General features: G+C 48.4%; 1 protein-coding gene across 4 annotated transcripts in view; it reads left to right on the forward strand.

Annotated features, from left to right (window-relative positions):
- The window catches only part of Syk (spleen associated tyrosine kinase), a 70,096-nt gene that overhangs the window by 37,623 nt on the left and 14,887 nt on the right, over positions 1-17,586 (forward strand). For 3 of the 4 annotated variants that reach the window (XM_050144178.1, XM_050144176.1, XM_050144177.1), the window contains exons 4-8: positions 6,576-6,714; positions 8,084-8,165; positions 8,643-8,674; positions 10,178-10,243; positions 17,444-17,531. In XM_050144178.1, the coding sequence (XP_050000135.1) occupies positions 6,576-6,714; positions 8,084-8,165; positions 8,643-8,674; positions 10,178-10,243; positions 17,444-17,531 (407 nt within the window). The remainder of the gene's footprint in view (positions 1-6,575; positions 6,715-8,083; positions 8,166-8,642; positions 8,675-10,177; positions 10,244-17,443; positions 17,532-17,586) is intronic. The other variant, XM_050144179.1, reaches the window with a different exon arrangement.

The following is a 17,586-nucleotide window of genomic DNA, read 5'->3' on the forward strand; positions in this document are numbered from 1 at the left end:
CCACAGAAATTCTTCCTTCAGGAACTGGAGCAGAGAGGCCAGGAGACAGAAGCATTCAGTGTGTGGATGATTGCATGCCCACACTGTGAGTGTGTGTAAAGGCTAGAGGTCAGCCTCGGGAGTTATTTCTCGGGAGCAGTCCACTTAGTTGCTGAGACAAGGTCTCTCACTCAGACCTGGGGCTTGCTGGTGTCACTGGTCTAGTCCAGTGATCCTGCAAGTCCCAGAGATCCACCTGTGTCTGCCTCCCCAGTGCAGGGATTACAAACACAAATTATTACACTTGGCTGCTGATTGTTTTAATAGGGATTCTGGGGATTGAACTCAGGGCATCATGGTCCAAGCCGAGCGCTTTCCCTAGTGCACCACCTCCACAATGCAGGGAGAGACATTTGTGAAGAAATGTTCTAAAAGACTCACTGTGGAGAACGCATGCTTGGTATGCCCCAGATATGTTTGCTTTAGGAACTGATCTTGCTTTCAGGTCTGCACAGAGGACACCCAGGGGGCCTCTGTGTTGCTAGTATAAGGTGTTGGCGGACACGATGTTTCTGTTCTGAGTGTCACTTACTCCTGGATCCATTTCTCCCTCTCTCCCTCTTTCCTTAGCCCACCTGGAAAAGCCACTGCATTCTTAGCTCTGAGTAAGGATCCTTTTCTCTTACCTGGTAGTCCCTCCCCTCCCCTCCCCTCCCCTCTCCTCTCTCCCCCTGCCCATCCAGACATCCTTCCTCCTTCTGACTCTGATGTCCCCTCACAGATTCCCCGGAATGAACAGGTTCCCTGAACAGAGACTGAATGGTCCATGGGATGGGGTGTGTACCTGCTGCTCTGTTCTGTTTGCAGCAGAGGCAAACCATATCCGCAGAGTCTTAGGGAGACAGCCTACAGGGTCTCATCACCTCCCAGGCCCTCTGCTCAGTGCCTGGCCTCACTCCCCCTCCACATTCTCCTGCACTGAGAGCACACGAGGATGGAGAAAGGGGTCAAGTCCTTCTGGCAAAAGTAACACTCTCCTCTCTCACCTCTGGGAAAGGCAGGAACAAGGTCTGTGTGTTTAATCAAGCCTCTGGAAGAGCATGCCAAGGAAGAACAAGGACTCTTATAAAGACAGCACAAAATCCCAGCGTAATCCTCAGGGAATCACTCCGAGTCTTCATAAGGGCAAACTAAAGACCCGCTCATTTACTTATTGAAAGGAAAATGTTGGGTGTAAATCATCAAATGTTGAGCTAGGGAGGTAGCAAAGTCAGCGAGGTGATTGTCTTACAAGCTTGAGGACCTGTGTTCAGTCCCTAGAATTCACATACGTGCGTGGCATCCTAGCACTGAGGACAGGCTAGGAGGCTTTCGGGATCTTACTGGCCATGTTCAGTTAAAAGGAAGAGTCATAAAGGAAGACCCCAATGTCACCCTCAGACTTCAGTGTGACACCTTGCACACACCTGCATAACATACACACATACACACTACACACACACACACACACACACACACACACACACACACACAGTGTTAAACATTGGTCAAGGGTGTCTAGGAACAGTCTAGAGCCAGTAGAACCTAAAGATTAACCTCAGGGCTCTGTCCATAGGCCCAGGTGTTGCCCATGAAACCTGCCAGGATTTTTAGAAGCAGGAGATGGCCAAGACAGAAGCCAGGCGGCAGCTTTCTCACTAGTTCTCCTGTTTAGAGTTCAAAATAATCCCAGCCAGGCTCTGCCTGCAGCCTGCAGATAGATACCTCAAGCTGCCTGGCCGTTGGTGAGGTCAGCCCTTCTGGTCTTTGTCACTTATAGATGTTAAGTCTGTGGGTTTCCCGTCTCTGCCTTCATTTCCTCCCAGCTGCCACGGGCACTGCTCAGGCCATGTGTCCAGGCGGTAACCACAGCTACCGGCTACCTGCCACCTGAGGGCTTGGCCTCCAGTACGGAGGGTCACTTATGCATAGCCCCTTGGGGAGGCTACAAGAAAAGGGGCCTTAGCAGAAAGACTTGTCCAAGAGCAAGAGGCCACCGGCTCCATTTCCTCCTGTATCTTCCATGCTGTTTTTCCAGCGAGACACTACGTTCAGCAGAGCTAGGCAGGGGCAGTCTAATGACTAAAACCATCAAGCAAACACCAGCTAAGCCAAGAAGTGAACTAGAACCAAGTTGCAGAAGCCCCTCCCCCATCTCAACCCCACCCCATCCCCAGGGGACATATGCCCCTAGACCTGTGCTCACAAAATAGTCATATTTTTCTTTCTTTCTTTCTTTCTTTCTTTCTTTCTTTCTTTCTTCCTTCCTTCCTTCCTTCCTTCCTTCCTTTCTCTCTCTTTCTTTCTCTCTTTATTTTTTTCTTTCCTTTCTTCCCTCCCTCCCTCCCTCCCTCCCTCCCTTCCTTCCTTCCTTCCTTCCTTCCTTCCTTCCTTCCTTCCTTTCTTTTTCAATTTTATCACCAAGATATACATCTCTGCATCTCTAAACACAATCTTTTGCTTTTGTCCTTCTGGAACTTCGCATATGTGGAATCAAGGAGTAGCTTCCTCGTGTGTGGTTCGGAGGGGCAGTATGTACATGTATGTGTACCCGCAGATGCACACGTGCTGGGTAGGGGCAGGTGTTTGCAGAGGCCAGAAGCTGGCACTGGCTGTCTTCCCGAAGGTCACTCTTCTGGTCTTTTGAGACAGAACCCCTCACTGAACCTGGAGCTCGCCAATTCAAACAGGCTGGGTAGGCTGTGAGCTCCCAGGATCCTCCTGTCCCCACCTGCTCAGCACTGAGCTACAGACACCCACCCACACCTGGAATTGTGAGTCCTGGGGATCCGAACTCAGGGCTTCCTGCTTGTGTGGCAGGTGTTTGCCAGTGGAGCCTCCCCCCCTGCCCCCGCCTCAGTGCGTTTCCTGTTTGTGACACTTCTTAGTGCCCTTGTGTAGCACCCTTGTTCACTTGGTTTTTACAGCCCCTTCTATCTTATGCATAGATTTGCTGAAGGACTTGACAGTTTATGCGGTAACTTGTGAACATTGGGAATATGGGCAGCTTCTGAGAAGCACGGAGAGAGCCAATCGGTCCTTCTAACACCTTCTGGGGTCAAACACACGTGTGATTTAGCAGAGGATCCCTTTCCTTATGATTTGTCAGATTTTTTTTTAAATCATGTACTTGCTGTTTCTTTCATCACAGGGGTCCTACACATTTCAATGGGCAAAAAAGGAAGGAAGGGGTGATTATAAAATATAATGGACCCACTACACTTTTTTCTTAGTTTCTTGAGTGCATTAAAAAGAAGAAGAAGAAGAAGGAGGAGGAGGAGGAGGAGGAGGAGGAGGAGGAGGAGGAGGAGGAGGAGGAGGAGGAAGAAGAAGAAGAAGAAGAAGAAGAAGAAGAAGAAGAAGAAGAAGAAGAAGAAGAAGAAGAAGAAGAAGAAGAAGAAGAAGAAGAAGGGGCTGTTGCTTCAGTGAGCTTGTAATGACTTTCCTTAGATTATTTTATGTTTTTCCTCTAAACAGGCACAAAAGAGGCTGTAAGCTCAAATTCTCTGTAGATGTTTTTCTGTGCCTTAAAACAGTTTCCTTTTCCCCGGGACTCCTAGCCAGTGTTTTTCGGACTTCTATGAAATCTATTAAAAAGTCTCATTATCCAAAGTACCCCGAGCAGCAACGGCAAGGGGGATGCACATGAAGAAGGAGTCGTTATCACGAGGCTATCCACGGCGTTTAGAATCTCCAGCTCCAGGTAGAGAGTGTGAAGTGGAAAAGCATTCAAGCAATAACAAAATTTGACGAAGCATGAGGTGCAAGTTTCCGAGACTGGACAGGCTCCTTGGGAGGATGGCAGAACAAGCATCTTGGGAAGGAGGAAGGGCAGGAAACAGGGCTCGGTTTGCTGTATCGACTTTTCACTTTTCTGACTGCACATTTCTCACACCTGGAGGTGGAACTATTGATCCTGTGGCATGAGTCGTGGCTGGAGCCCCTCCAGGTGCTTTTCCAAAGTGGCGGCACTGATGTGTGCTCCCGTTGGCAGCAGAGAGGGCAAGTGTTGCTCCATCCCGGAAACTCTTGCATTACTGTTTACACGACTGCTGGGGTCCACAGTGCCATGGCGTTTCTTCTGAACTTAATGTGGGAGCGCCCAGATCTCTCACAGCGTCCGTTGTACCATCTCTCTAGACCTCTGCCTCACTGAGTACCTGTGGTCTGCTGTATTGGATCTGTTTGTTTAGCAGAGAAATATTGCTGTGTTGCTCAGGGTAGCCCTAAATTCCTGGCTCCCATCGGCCCTTCTACCCCAGCATGTGAGAGGTAGGCACCACAGAGCCTGGAGCTTTCTTGTCAAATTTAGCTAGAGAAAACCAACCAAGGCCTGAGGCAAGAAGGTGGCTTAGTTAGCAAGTTCAATGTGGATTTAGAAATTGGACTTCAGACCCCATCTTTTCTTTCCATGACTTTGGGATCTCAGGCATGAGGGACTCTCAGTCAGGAAGATGTGTCTTTTGGTCACCTTTCTCCCCAAACAACTTTTATAGGTATATGCACAAATTCTTCATGAGCTGACACCTGTGTGCTTCTGGTTTGGTTTTGTTTTCCTTGAGACAGTGTCTCCTGTACCCACGGCTAGCCCCCAACTCACTGTATAGTGGAGATGGTCTTGAGCTACTGACCCTCCAGCCTCTACTTCCTATTGGAGGGATGGTAGGTGTACATCTCCTCCTCCCCTTCCCCTCTCCCTTTGTCCTTTCTTCTCTCTCTTTTCTCCTCACTCCCCCCTCTCCCCCATCACTGTGTTTTATGCCTGTTTTTGTGTGTGGATGTGCACCTTGTTCCTTTGAGACAGGCTCTGTCACTGGACCTGACTCACTGCTGCAGCTGAGCTGGTCAGCCCTAAAGCGCCTGAATCCGCCTGTCTCCACCCTCCAACACTGGGCTTACACGTGCAGGTGCCTGTGTCCAGCTTGCTTTACAGCAAGTGCTCTTACCCACTGAGTCACATACCCAGCCTCTCACATGTATGTTTGTAGACACGTTATCCATCCTTTCTGCAAGCCTCTGGCATCTATAAAATAGAGCCAGCACACACTGTGGATGGCTTCCCTAAAAACTGGCCCAACTCTCTGTCCATATATGGTGTTTTATGGCATGGTTTGGCATTGCCCAGTAACCAACAAGGTTTTTATCAGCCACATGACTGTCCGAAAGGAGTTGGCATCTCAGGATGCTGGTGACTCACTGTAGGTTGGAGGGGCTGTTTCCATAGTGGCGAAACTTCGGAATAACCATCTGCAAAGGCCAGGAAGGGTTTGGTTGTGTGTCTTCCACCAGCTGCATTTGTGTATCTTGCCAGCTGCCTTGAGCTTCAAGCAGGGGCTTGGAGGGAGCCCTGGCCACTGCACCAACCAAACACCATTTCAAAAGGAAATAGTTTTTAAAGTTACAACCTCCCCTCACTTTCAAGAGATGGGCTGCCTGGCAGGAGAAAGGGAAGTGTAGTCACATTTGGTTCCAAGGTCCAATTTAGCCTGAATTGTGGCTGCGGTCTTGACATCTTGTACCCAGAGAAAGCAGCACAAATCGCCCCGGTTTGCAGACAGACTCCTGGCTGCTGGCCTGACTGAGCTCTTCTCAAGCCTACTGCATTTAGGTGTTGTTGAATGCTCAGAGACCTCATCTTCCTTGTTTTAGCAAATGCAGAGGCCATGGAGGTGTCCCAGGGACTCACCCTGCCAAGATCACGTGATCAGAAGGCGCAAGCTACTAGAAAGCGGGGAATGTCATGGCAGGGGAGAAATGAGGCTCTGACCTGGAAGAGTCCCATCCCTTGGTGCCACGTCAGCCTGGAACACACCCTGGCTGGGGCCTAGGGTTTTGAAGTACCACCTCCTCCTCTAGTGTCCGGACTGCCCTGTTCACGTGTCTTGGTTCAAGAGTGCACCTGTGTGTTGTCACTCGGCATGGGGGCCTGGAATACTACATGTAGCTCATGAGATCAGTGAAAATGAGTCCTCAGGTCATCTGCAGGTCCTGCTGGGCCTCAGGATGTCCTGTGGGTTCATCTCACATGGCTACCATTCCCTTCTCAGGCACGGGATGTCGATGCCATCTGATAGTATCAAATAGTGTTTTAAGCCTGGCCCTAGTGTTCAGGAGAGGGTGAGAGAGTGTAGAAGTATTTGTAATCTTTCATGTGTGCTCCAGAAGGTACTGTTAAAATGCCCACTGGAGTCCCCATCCACACCACACCTGCACCTGTGGTTAAAAAGAATGGAGATGAGTCTAGGGGCTCCATAGATACCCAAAGCCTGTGCCTGTTTCCCTGAGCTACACAGATCCCAAGCTCTTTTCCTGATCTCCAGAACTTCACAGCCCTGCTGGACCTTTGCCGCAGTCCAGCTCCTTCTCTTGGCATTTCCTTTTTTCTGGCTCGCTGACTCTGGTACTGAGCCTACCTGGACCAGAGGTCTAGGTGCTGCCTGCCAGTCACATGCCCACTTGCTGGTTCTGGTGAGCACCTGCTGCCCACAGTGGCTAGAGTACTGTTTCCTGGGTCAGAAGGTCAGAGTACGGGGTGATACGGTCTGTTCTCTCCCCAGGATCAGGGCCCGAGACAACAATGGCTCCTACGCACTGTGCCTGCTGCATGAAGGGAAAGTTTTGCATTATCGCATCGACAAGGACAAGACAGGGAAGCTCTCCATCCCCGAGGGGAAGAAGTTCGACACCCTCTGGCAGGTGTGTATATATCCGTGTGTGCCTGTCTCTGTCTCTGTGTCTCTGTCTCTGCCTCTCTCCCCTCTGAAGGGCACAATGCAGGTCCATGAGACTGCTAGATCGAAAACTCTTAGAAACAAGAGGAAGGACGAGGCAGTGTGCCCCAGATACTCCCTCAATCCACTCTCTGATTTCCGATGACTTGTTTGAGACATGTTGATAGAGGCCATTATCAAGTCAGTGAGGCTACAGAGATTCCCATCATTTTTCTTGAGCTATTAAGTTCTTGGTGCTTCAAGATCATGTGATTCAGGGCACTGCTCAGAATTTAACAGAATGTCCCTGCCATCTGGGTCTAGAATAACACGGAATAACACACACACACACACACACACACACACACACACACACACACACACAGTCATAGGTGACCAAAGAAAGAACCAAAGGCTTGTGACCCAGCTGCTCCTGGAACTGAGAGATGCCAGGGTGACATCGGGGTAGATAAACCATCTGGACTTACCCTCATAGCAGAATTCCTGTGGGAAGTCAAAGCAGCTTGGAAAACAAATTTACATTTCCTAAGCTCCAGGCAGCTGCCTGTCTAGAAACACTGCAGGCCTGCTCTGCAATGGGTTCATTCTCAACCTACTCTCAGTAAACCTAGAGACAACTCAAGCATGCAGAAGCGCCCCGACACTGTTCACCCCTCTCCCCACGATTGCTACTAAGCACATTTTTTTCTTCCTTAATTTGGGATCGCAGCTGCATTAACTATGGAGACAGAAGGAACAAAAGTTGAAGGCCAGCCTCAGGTACATAGTAAATTCAAGGCCAGCCTGGGCTACATAGCAAAATCCTGTCTCAGCAAACAAACAAGCCGATAAAGGTCTAGCTGATGGAGATGGTATGGATGCCTAGTGTATCATCACCTGGCCGTGATGGTTGTTTTAATGGCCAATTTGTCACACTCTAAATTGCCTGAGAAGAGAGCCCAATGAAGGATTGTGTAGACAAGATTAGAGCGCGAACATGTCAGTGGGGACTATTCGGATTGCATTCACTGATGTGAGAAGACCAGGCTGTGGTGGGTGGCACCATTCCCTGGGTTGGAGTTCTGGTCTGTGCAAGAGTGGAGAATGCTAGCTAAGCAGTAAGCAAACATGCATTTATCACTCTCCATTCTTGATTATGGATGCGACTCACAGTTTCAAGGCTAAAAAAAGTTTGTTGGCTCTACACAAGGACATCCTCAGCCTATCCCCCGAGTGCTTTGTGGGAAAGACTGTCTGGGGTTTCCATGGCTTTAAAGTCTGTGATGGCCATGACTCTGTCACTGACTCCATTTCTCTCCTTCTACTGACCACTTTCTTCCCTGCTTCTCTTGCAGCTAGTGGAACATTACTCCTACAAGCCGGATGGGCTGTTAAGAGTCCTCACTGTACCATGTCAGAAGGTCGGTGCACAGATAGGTGAGTGATTGGGACACATCGGGTCTGGTTTGGGAAACATTGGTCACTATCAGCGGGGTGTCAGATTTGTCTATTCCAAACTAAAGCAGGCTGAGGCTTTGATTTTACCATGTGATTAAACTTGATGTCATTCCAATTCTAGGAATCATTAGTTGAAGGATAATTAATCACTATATTTAATTGCATGTGTTGCCAGAGATGGTAGCACAAACCTTTAACCCCAGCATAGGAGACAGAGGTAGGCAATCTGTGTGAGTTCCAGGCCAATCTGGTCTATATAATGAGACTCTGTCTCAAAAAATAAAATCTTACTTAATTGAATGTGTGAAAAATTCGGTAAAAGAGCAAAGTATTGATGCAGAAAGCTTACTGTCTCCTCAGTTTGTTCCAGTAGTATGGATTGATCTGACAAGTAGATGGTTTGCAAGAACACAACAGTAATTGTCTGACCGCAACCACGGCATATTCTTCTTGCAGGTCACCCACCAAGTTCAAATGCTCACCCTGTGGTAAGTGTTATTACAGGTGTCTGTGCTGAGAAAGCAGTTGTATTTACGTACTCAGGGAGTCCCGTTTTAGTTAGCACAGGTTCTGGACTCCCAGCTCAGCCCTGAAGACCTTGGAACTCCAGCGAGTCTGGGGAGGCACCTGCCTGTGGCCACTACTCAGCTAGCCTGTTTTTGTGGTTTCATGACTGGCTTATTTTCTCTTCATCCTTTAGAGAAGTATACAGAGCGAGAAGAAACCCTCTGTTAGATCAGAAAGGTCTCCTGTCAGATGCAGCAAAAGGGGGCATATTGTTCAAGCTCAGCCTTGCACTGTCCATATGAACATGTGTGAGCCATCCACAGGCCTGCTGACATGCATGTCAGTAGGACAGGGCTGGCAGACTGGTATCTCCTTGAGTTTAGCTACTCAACTCCTTTGACCAAACCAATTAACACAGAATTACTAGAGATCTGACCTCCTGGGTAAACCGGTTTGGCCAGTGATTAGGGCAGGCCAATCACTTTGCTTGGTATGCTTGGTAAGAACTCAAGAGAAAGGTCCAGAGAAGGAAAGAATCTGGGAGTCTTGGCCGGAGACAACATACCACACCATGTCACTAGATGAGACTGCGCCCCTGACGTCCCTGTGTTGGCGTACCCCTTTCATCACCCTGCCCAAAAACAGAGAAGGCTCTCAAATCACTTCTCATCCGGGACGTCAGAGCTAGTACTTTGTTACTCTGCAGATGTTGGTCTTCTCATATCTTGGGGACTCCAGCGTGAACATTCCAGACCATTAGCACTAATTGGGGAATGATTCTTGACTTATGTCCTGCTAACTCCTAAACAACAAAATTGACCAAAAGCCAGAAATGTGTTCTGTCTCCATTGGGGACAGGTGGCCACTCAGTACTGACACTGTTGATTCCAGGGTTAGTGCCTTCTACCAAAATGAGAGACCTTGAATTGGCTAAAACACCAGTGAACTTGAGGGTCCTCTGAAATACAGTGCCACCAGGGTCCCCACTTGCATGGGGTCCCCATGTTTCTCATGGCTCTGGTATTTATCATTTGGTGCCCTTGAAACAGATCTGTTGGCCCTCTCATCTCAGGCACGTCCGGCTTGTGGCCTAAGGGGCTACCTAGGTCCCAGGACTTGTAGATGACAATGTCATCTGCAACCAGTGCCACTGAACAGAGATACCCCTGAGCCGTGAGTGACCAGAGCCTCTAGTGGAGCCTGACACACGAGATTTCCACAGACAACACGGCAGCTTCCTGTCTCAGCTTTAATTTTGCCGCCTTCAGTGGAAACTATTTACTGAATATTCTAGACATCCCTGCCCCAATGGCAGCATCTCAAATGGTCCAGATTTGCATGCAGGAAATCTCGCTGGGCCTGGTGAAGGGGCTGGACTGTGCACTTGCAGAAGCTAAGACAGGTAGCTTGTCATGACAAAGAATATCTTGCATGTGTTTTCTGAAACTAAACACTCTATTCCTCTCTGCCATTGTGGTTTCTAGACTTGGTCACCTGGTGGAATAATCTCAAGAATCAAATCCTACTCCTTCCCAAAGCCTGGCAAAAAGGTGCTAAAGCGTCCCCTGCTTGCTGCCCCTGACTAAGTGGTAGGATAGACCCGCACGCAGACCATGCTTGGCTCCCTCTCCCCTTCGCCCAGCACAGCTCTGCCTCCATGCCTCCACCGCATGTCCACTTTTGAGTGCACCTGCTAAGCCGAGCGGCCCTTGCACAGTGCATTCCATGCTTTGCGTGCAGCTTCTCCATCGCTGCTGCTGCATAGCCAGACCATGTTGCCTTGTTCTCTGCCAACACATAAATTCAGTCATTTCAGTGAAGACAACCAGTGCCCGCTGACTCTCACTCACATCAGACGCTGCACGATCAGCTCACCCTTGTTATCCAGAGTCACATGTTGCACCATTAGCGTCTCTGTCACATGATGCTCTTCACAATGGAGAGAAGTGAGGCCTCTGGAGGTGCTCTGCCCCCCAAGACATCGGATTGAATTTTGAGGGACAATAAAAAGAAAACCTTGAGGGCAAGACAGCTCAGAGGCTAAAGGCACTTGCCACCAAGCCAGAAAGCCTGGGTTTGATTCCTAGAACCCACATGGAGGAAGGAGAGGACTAACTCCTGTCAGTTGTCCTCTGACCCCATGTATGTGCTGTGACCCAGGCACATACTAAAGAAGTAAATGTAAAATGTTTCTTCAGGGTTTGGGAATCAAACTCAAGTGCTTTACCACTGAGCTATGTCCCAGCACTTAGCTGATTCTCTCAACAGCTGTTTTCATTTTGTATCAATGTTTTTCCAAACACGTGGGCACATGGCTATGCAGAGACACACAGAAGGCATAAAGGCCCAGACATTTTTCTCAGTAATTATCCTCTATATTGATCATTCGCTAGAGGATCTTAATCCTGTTGACTAGATCACAGGAGAGACAGTAACACGATGGCCGAAGAGAAAGGAGACCGTGCTGTGCTCTGCGCTGTCGGTGATGGTTAATGCTGGAGAATGTTCTGCAGCTGCCCCGGCTCTACACCCTGAGCCTCGCCCCGATTCTAGCTCACTCTCCATGCGGAGGGCACCACTGGGACTGGGGATGCTCGTATCCAGCGAGCTCAGTGGGCAGCAGGGAGCATGGTACCTCACGAGCTGAGGTACTTAATATTCTCCAGCTTAGGGAGCTTTTCAAAGGTGTCAGTTATAAAGGCCACTCGGGCCAGCAGCTACAGCACTGTGGGTCGGTGTTAGACTCACAGACACCATAGTCCTGGATGTGACACCGTACTTACCAACCCTCACAGAACTCTGTGGGGCAGCGAGTAAGCCTGTGTCTCCTCCTCCTCAGCTTACTCCTCCTGAGCTTTCAACCACACCCTGTATGTCATTCCACTTGCCTAGTCCAAGGCCTGTTGCTAACTCCCAGCTCCCAGCTCTGCACAGTCCTAGCAAGAGACACTTACATCCTAGCATCTCACGTTTTTTCTCTTGGGTCCCACCAGAGACGGATCAGCCAGAGATGCCGTATGTGCATGAGCACACATAAACATATATATGATACACCCATATATACATCCATGCATGGAAAATCTGTGCTTGTGTGTATATATTTGTATATTATAGTTTCGTTATATATGCACATCCATGCATATGCCGAGTGTGTATATTTGTGTATGCATATATCGGTGCTCACACATGCAGATGTATTACCTGCATATATCTACCCACAGATTTATTACAAGAACTTACCTTATGCAGTTACACAGACTAGATAAGCAGGTACAATGTCTGTGGGGGAGATTGTCAAATGGGGAAGGTCTAGAGCTGTGTGCAAACTCAGTGGCATGGTTAAAGCTGCCACGTGGTAGAGACTGGTTAGCTTCCCCCTACCCCTCTCTGTCTTTCTTCAGAAGCCTAAACTTGAATCTAAGGATTCTCACCTAATGGAGCCAGGCCCATGGGGGATAATCTCCATGACATAAGTCAGCTGACTGGGGACTGTAATTCCATCGGCAGAACCCTTCTCAGCAGCAGCACTGCCTCACTCTGAGATTGCCACGTGGTTCAGTGATGGCCAATCAGATAGGCCAGATGACATATTGAAAAGCCAGTGCCGCAGCTGGAAGAGATGGCCCAGTCGGTAAAGTTCTAGTCATTCAAGCTTGAGCACCCAAGTTCAGGTTTCTGTCACCCATGTAAAAGCCCAGGCACAGTGGCACATGCCTGCCAATCATCGCAGTACAAAGAAGACAGAGGCAGGAGGATCCCTTGGCTGGCCATCAACCAATCAAGTTCCAGGTTCAGTGAGAGACCCTGTCTCAAAAAATAAGGTGCAGAAGCAATTGAAAAAGATATCTGGCATCAGCCTCTGCCCCCTGAATGTACACACACATGCACAGACACACACCACACACATACATGCACACACAGAGGAGTGTGCACACACACAGGAGTGCACACAGGAGTGCACATACACTTGCACACACACATGCACCACACATGGAAAAAAAAGCCAACACCAGCAAAGCCTGTCAGCCACACCTTGAATGAATTCTAACAGTTAGAGAGTCCAGGAAACATATGCTTTGATTTTTAAGATTATCAGTTTGAAACTTTCACTAGAAAAAAATGAAACTAGGATGGGGATTTTGCTCAGTCATAGAGTGCATGTCTTTCACCCATAAGCGCCTGGATTTGGTCCCTAGCACCAGGAGGGAGAAATACTGTAAAAGTCAAGTACAATTTTTAAATTGATTTTTATTCACGTATGCATGTGCATGTCTGGGTGAGTATATGCTGCATGCGTGCAGCTGCCTTGAGAGGCCAAAAAGCACATTGAATCCCCTGGAGCTAGAGTTACAAATGGCTGTAAGTAGCCCAGTGTGGATGCTGGGAACTGAACTTAGGTCCTCTGCAAGCAGCCTCAAGACAGGTGAATTTAAATTTGAAAAACAGCAGTGTAACAGTAAGAGCACCAGTGGTCATATAAACACCTGCTGTTGTGTTGGTTACCTCTGTCCACAGTCGTGCCCATGAAGAAGCTTCCCAGGGTCACACACCCTCCCTAAGACCATTAAACAGAAACTCATCCTTGGATTTCTTATTTTATTCAGCATAAATTTTGATGGCCAGGGTTTTGAGAAAGTGTAACCCGAAAGGGCCAGGTCTTAGATGTTTGCCATAAGATGAAATAATAATCATATAGGTCATGTGCTTCTCTTCAGGCAAGCCTACCCATAGCCCACCTTCTAGCAGTCTGCCCTCATCCGGTGTTCTCGCTCCTCCTTGACCTGAGCTCCTCTGAGACTGGAAGCCACAAGCAGCTGATTGCAGCCCATGTCCTGAAGCCTGCAGGCTTTTGGTTTCTGGGGAGTGTTACCAACCACAGTGCCACTGCTGTCTAACCCAGTACTTGCAGGGAGCTGGGAGCAAAAGCCAGGGTCTGGGAACTAAAACACAAGGCTGTGGAAGCAGGATGCTGGGTTGAGGCCATCAGCTCCACAGGGCAGTGTGCTTTTCTCTTCAAATCATTTCAAAGTCAAAGATAGATAGATAGATAGATAGATAGATAGATAGATAGATAGATCATAGATAGATCATAGATAGATCATAGATAGATAGATAATAGATAGACAGATGATAGATAGATAGATAGATAGATAGATAGATAGATAGATAGATAGAGGAGAGAGAGGGGGAGGGAGAGAGGGATGGAGGGAGACAGAGAGAGGGAGAGCAGTCAATAAAGGACTCACCACACAACTATGAGGGCCTGAGTTTGATCCCCTGTATCCACATAAAAAGCTGCATGTACTGGAGAGCTCTGGCAATCACAGGCCGGAGAGGCAGAGTCCAGCAGATCTCTGGGGCATACTAACCAGCCACCCAGCCATGGAGACACAGTATCAAATACTAGGGTGGATGGTTCCTAAGGTTGACTTCTGCCCCCCCCCCCGCCACACACACACAAGCACACATGCAATATCATGCATACGCGCACACACAAATCTATATGCATCTCTCCTTTTCATGCACTGTGACAGAGTAGTTCGAACTTGAAAACTGTCTACCAAAGGTTGGGTAGCTGACACCATCCAGAGGCGCCTAGAAGGCGTGAGTTGGTGGGAAGTAGCAGTGAGGTGAGGCTGGCAGCACTTCCCTTACAGCTGTTCTCGATGCAGAAAAGATGATGCCCGCCCGAGAAGGGGCAGACCACCAAACACAAAGTGGAGAGACCGATGACGCAGGTCAGGGCTGCCTACCTGCAGTGCGCTCCACACTGCAGTTCACATTTCCCTCCGTTTTAACACTGGCCCATACTTGGTTGGTTGTCATTGTGCCTTTGTGTTCCTTCCTTTAAAAGAGCCCTAGTCCTGGAGGCTTTGCTTCCAGAGCATTTAGTGGTGACAGTGGTCCCAGCAAAGGTGTGTTCTCAAGTGCTGTGGGAAAGCTGGAAGTGTGGCCTTGTGTCTTCATCTATGTCACAAAGCAGCCAACTGCTCTTTTAACGATCCCAGGGGAAAACCACCCATTCCTTCTACAGAACATGCCCCAAGTTGGATGCCGTTATTGCCCCAATCCCATAGGTCTCTGCCTGTGCACGAGGCAGGAGGTGGTGGGGACCTGCTGAGGGCTGAGACATCCAGATGAGAAAAGTTATGTATCTCTTGGAGGGTCTCGGGGGTCTCTGTTTCTGGATCAGGAATGCTCATTCTCATAGGGTGCTTTGTGATGGGTAGAATAGAAATGAGGCCTTGAGCCACACCCACTTAAGGTGGAGGACGACTCTCCAAAGGAGGCACCCAGCCCTTTCCTGTGTCTATCAGACAGACACAAGGATAGCACCTGTCAGTCAGTCTGGATATAAACTCCCTGCAGGAGCTTGGATGATTTGGGTCCCTTGCCACCCATTCCTGCTTGCTTCTGATACACTGCTATTTTCCAGTGATTTTTCTAAATCCCTAAACTCTGCTTTAAAAACATCCCTAACAGATTTTGTTAGGAAATTGTGGGTGCTGGTTTATTGTAACAAGCCATTTGAAGTCCTCTTGCCCTGGAGACTATTCTAGAGAGGGTGTGTGCAGCCCAGGAACAAGGCACTGAATGGCAGATGGCAGGAATTCTTCTAGCCATAGGAAGGGATAGACCTGTTTTCCCCATCTTGGGGTATCCTTTAACCCCATGGTGGGTCAGAGTGTGTCTTAGGAATCTCAGAACTTCCCTGTGTACAGAGAAAAATAAAAAAGCACTTAAAATTGTCATTGTGCTAACCTGAAAACACTTTTAAAGACTCTTTGTGGCTGGAGTTTGTTTAGAGAGGGAGCATAGCAGGGTGGGAAGGATAGATACGGTAGGAATTACCAAGTATGAGCTAAGAGAGTTGTCCTTAGCCAGGGCAATGGTAGTAGAAGTGATAAGAGGGATCCAAGGAACACCCAATACTACTGAAGTCATCTGTAAAAGTTTAAGAGGGTCATAAGAGATTTACCTGGACCTAGTTCCCTCTCTGAGTGCAGAGACTCAAGAGAGAACTCATTTAAAACTGTACATGTTTACATTTCACATTTCCCACTAATGAAAAGTTACTTTCAAATCTCTCTGTTGAACCGTCCATTATCCATCCATTCATCCATCCATCCATTCATCTGTCTGTTCAACTATCCATCCGTTTATCTGTCTGTCCATCCACTCATCCATCCACACACCCACACATCTCTCTATCTATCTATCTATACATGCATGCATGCATGCATATATACATACATACATGCGTATGTACACACATTCATTCGCCCACCTATTCATCCAACATCCATCCTTTCACATGCTTGTGTTTGTGTTTTTCCTAAGCCCCCGTTACAGCATGGCCCAGCTGCTGAGCTTTGATTTAATGCCTACCTTTGCATAACTTCTGCTATGTTGTCGTGGTTAGTTCTGTTATACAACCCAGCAGGAGTGTTGGACAAACCACAAGAAAGTGAATCCAGTGGCATCTCCATGGCATCTGAAACCAGACGTCCTCTGACTTCATTGGAAGGTCCTTTGCCACAGGCATTGCCAGCCTCTACCTCATGGCAAACACCGTGTAGCTGGGAAGTCAAAGTATCTTGAGACACAGGCCCCTGTGTTCGTAATGACACAGTGTCTCTGTTGTTACATTTTGATGTGTGGGAACGCCATGTTAGTGAGACAAGTGAGAACTGAATGTGTGCTTCAAGACAATGCTGTGTAATGTTAGCCGAATGTCTCTGTTTCTTTAAATCCCCCCAAACCTGGTGCTGTCTCATTTCTTCATGGCAATATGTGGATCTGATAAGGTAAATAGATGTTCGCGATAAACAAAAATGGGAGAGGAGAAGGGCTAAAGCCGAGGAGACAAGTTTAGTAGCCATCATCTTGCCTTCACCTGTGGGTGGAGATGGGTCAGAAGAAGAGAAAAATGTTTCAAATGGAAAATCCATAGGAATGCAAGGAGAGTTTCCCCTCCACCTGCTTCACAGGCCAAATCGCTCTTAATGGAGTGAGTGAGAATCCCCTCACCTATATATAAATGTCTAAGGGCCAGTGAGGCTTTCCTTCAGCTTCTGCCTCAGTGACCAGTCACAGGTAAAAAGGAGGAGTTCCTCTTCTTCAGGAAAGCAAAGAGAACTTCTCTTGTGGCCTGGCCCGTGCCTGCTGCAATCATCGCTGTCTTGTGGCACGGCACGTGCCTGCTGCCTGTCCTCACTATCTTTATCGTTATCATCAATGGCAGCAGTGCACAGGGTGGGGGTGGGGATTCGGCAGGATGCATCCTTCTTCCGGGCTTGTAGCTAAGTGGCCTGGGCTACCCTGTGGCATCAATGCCTTGTGTCTAAATCTGTATGGAAAGAAAATAGGTGGACACAGCTCGACTTTGCTTTTTAAATAACTTCCACATGAAATTAGGCAGAAATAAATCCGTAGGGAACGTCCGCGGTTCTCCCATCTTCGGGGAGGTGGGAAACACACACAGAGGGCACGTAATTGGGAAGGAAGTTCTACTGAAATGAGCAGAATTGATTCTCTCCCTCCAGTTCTGAGGCCATGTCAGGGGTGGGTGCTGTAAGGCATGAGCTGGTCTAACCTTCTCAGGTCCAAACAGTTGCCTGAAGACTGAGATAAGCCTTCTGACCTCTTCTTAACTCTTCCTCTGTCTCCTGCATAAGCTAACCAGTGATCATTTGAGAATAATGGCATCCGTGCAGAAATGATAACATACTGTCATTTCTGTGCTCCAGACTGCCACACCCCAAGGGAGTCGTCCTGAGAGTACCGTGACCTTCAACCCCTATGAGCCAACAGGAGGGTCCTGGGCCCCGGACAGAGGTGAGAGATGTGCTTTTACTCAATAAACCTTCAGAGCAGGGTGCACACGTGCTTG

This window comes from Alexandromys fortis, unplaced genomic scaffold, assembly GCF_014885135.2.
Source record: "Alexandromys fortis isolate MF-2015 unplaced genomic scaffold, M_Fortis_MF-2015_v1.1 scaffold_1, whole genome shotgun sequence".
In the NCBI taxonomy this organism is placed as follows: domain Eukaryota; kingdom Metazoa; phylum Chordata; class Mammalia; order Rodentia; family Cricetidae; genus Alexandromys; species Alexandromys fortis.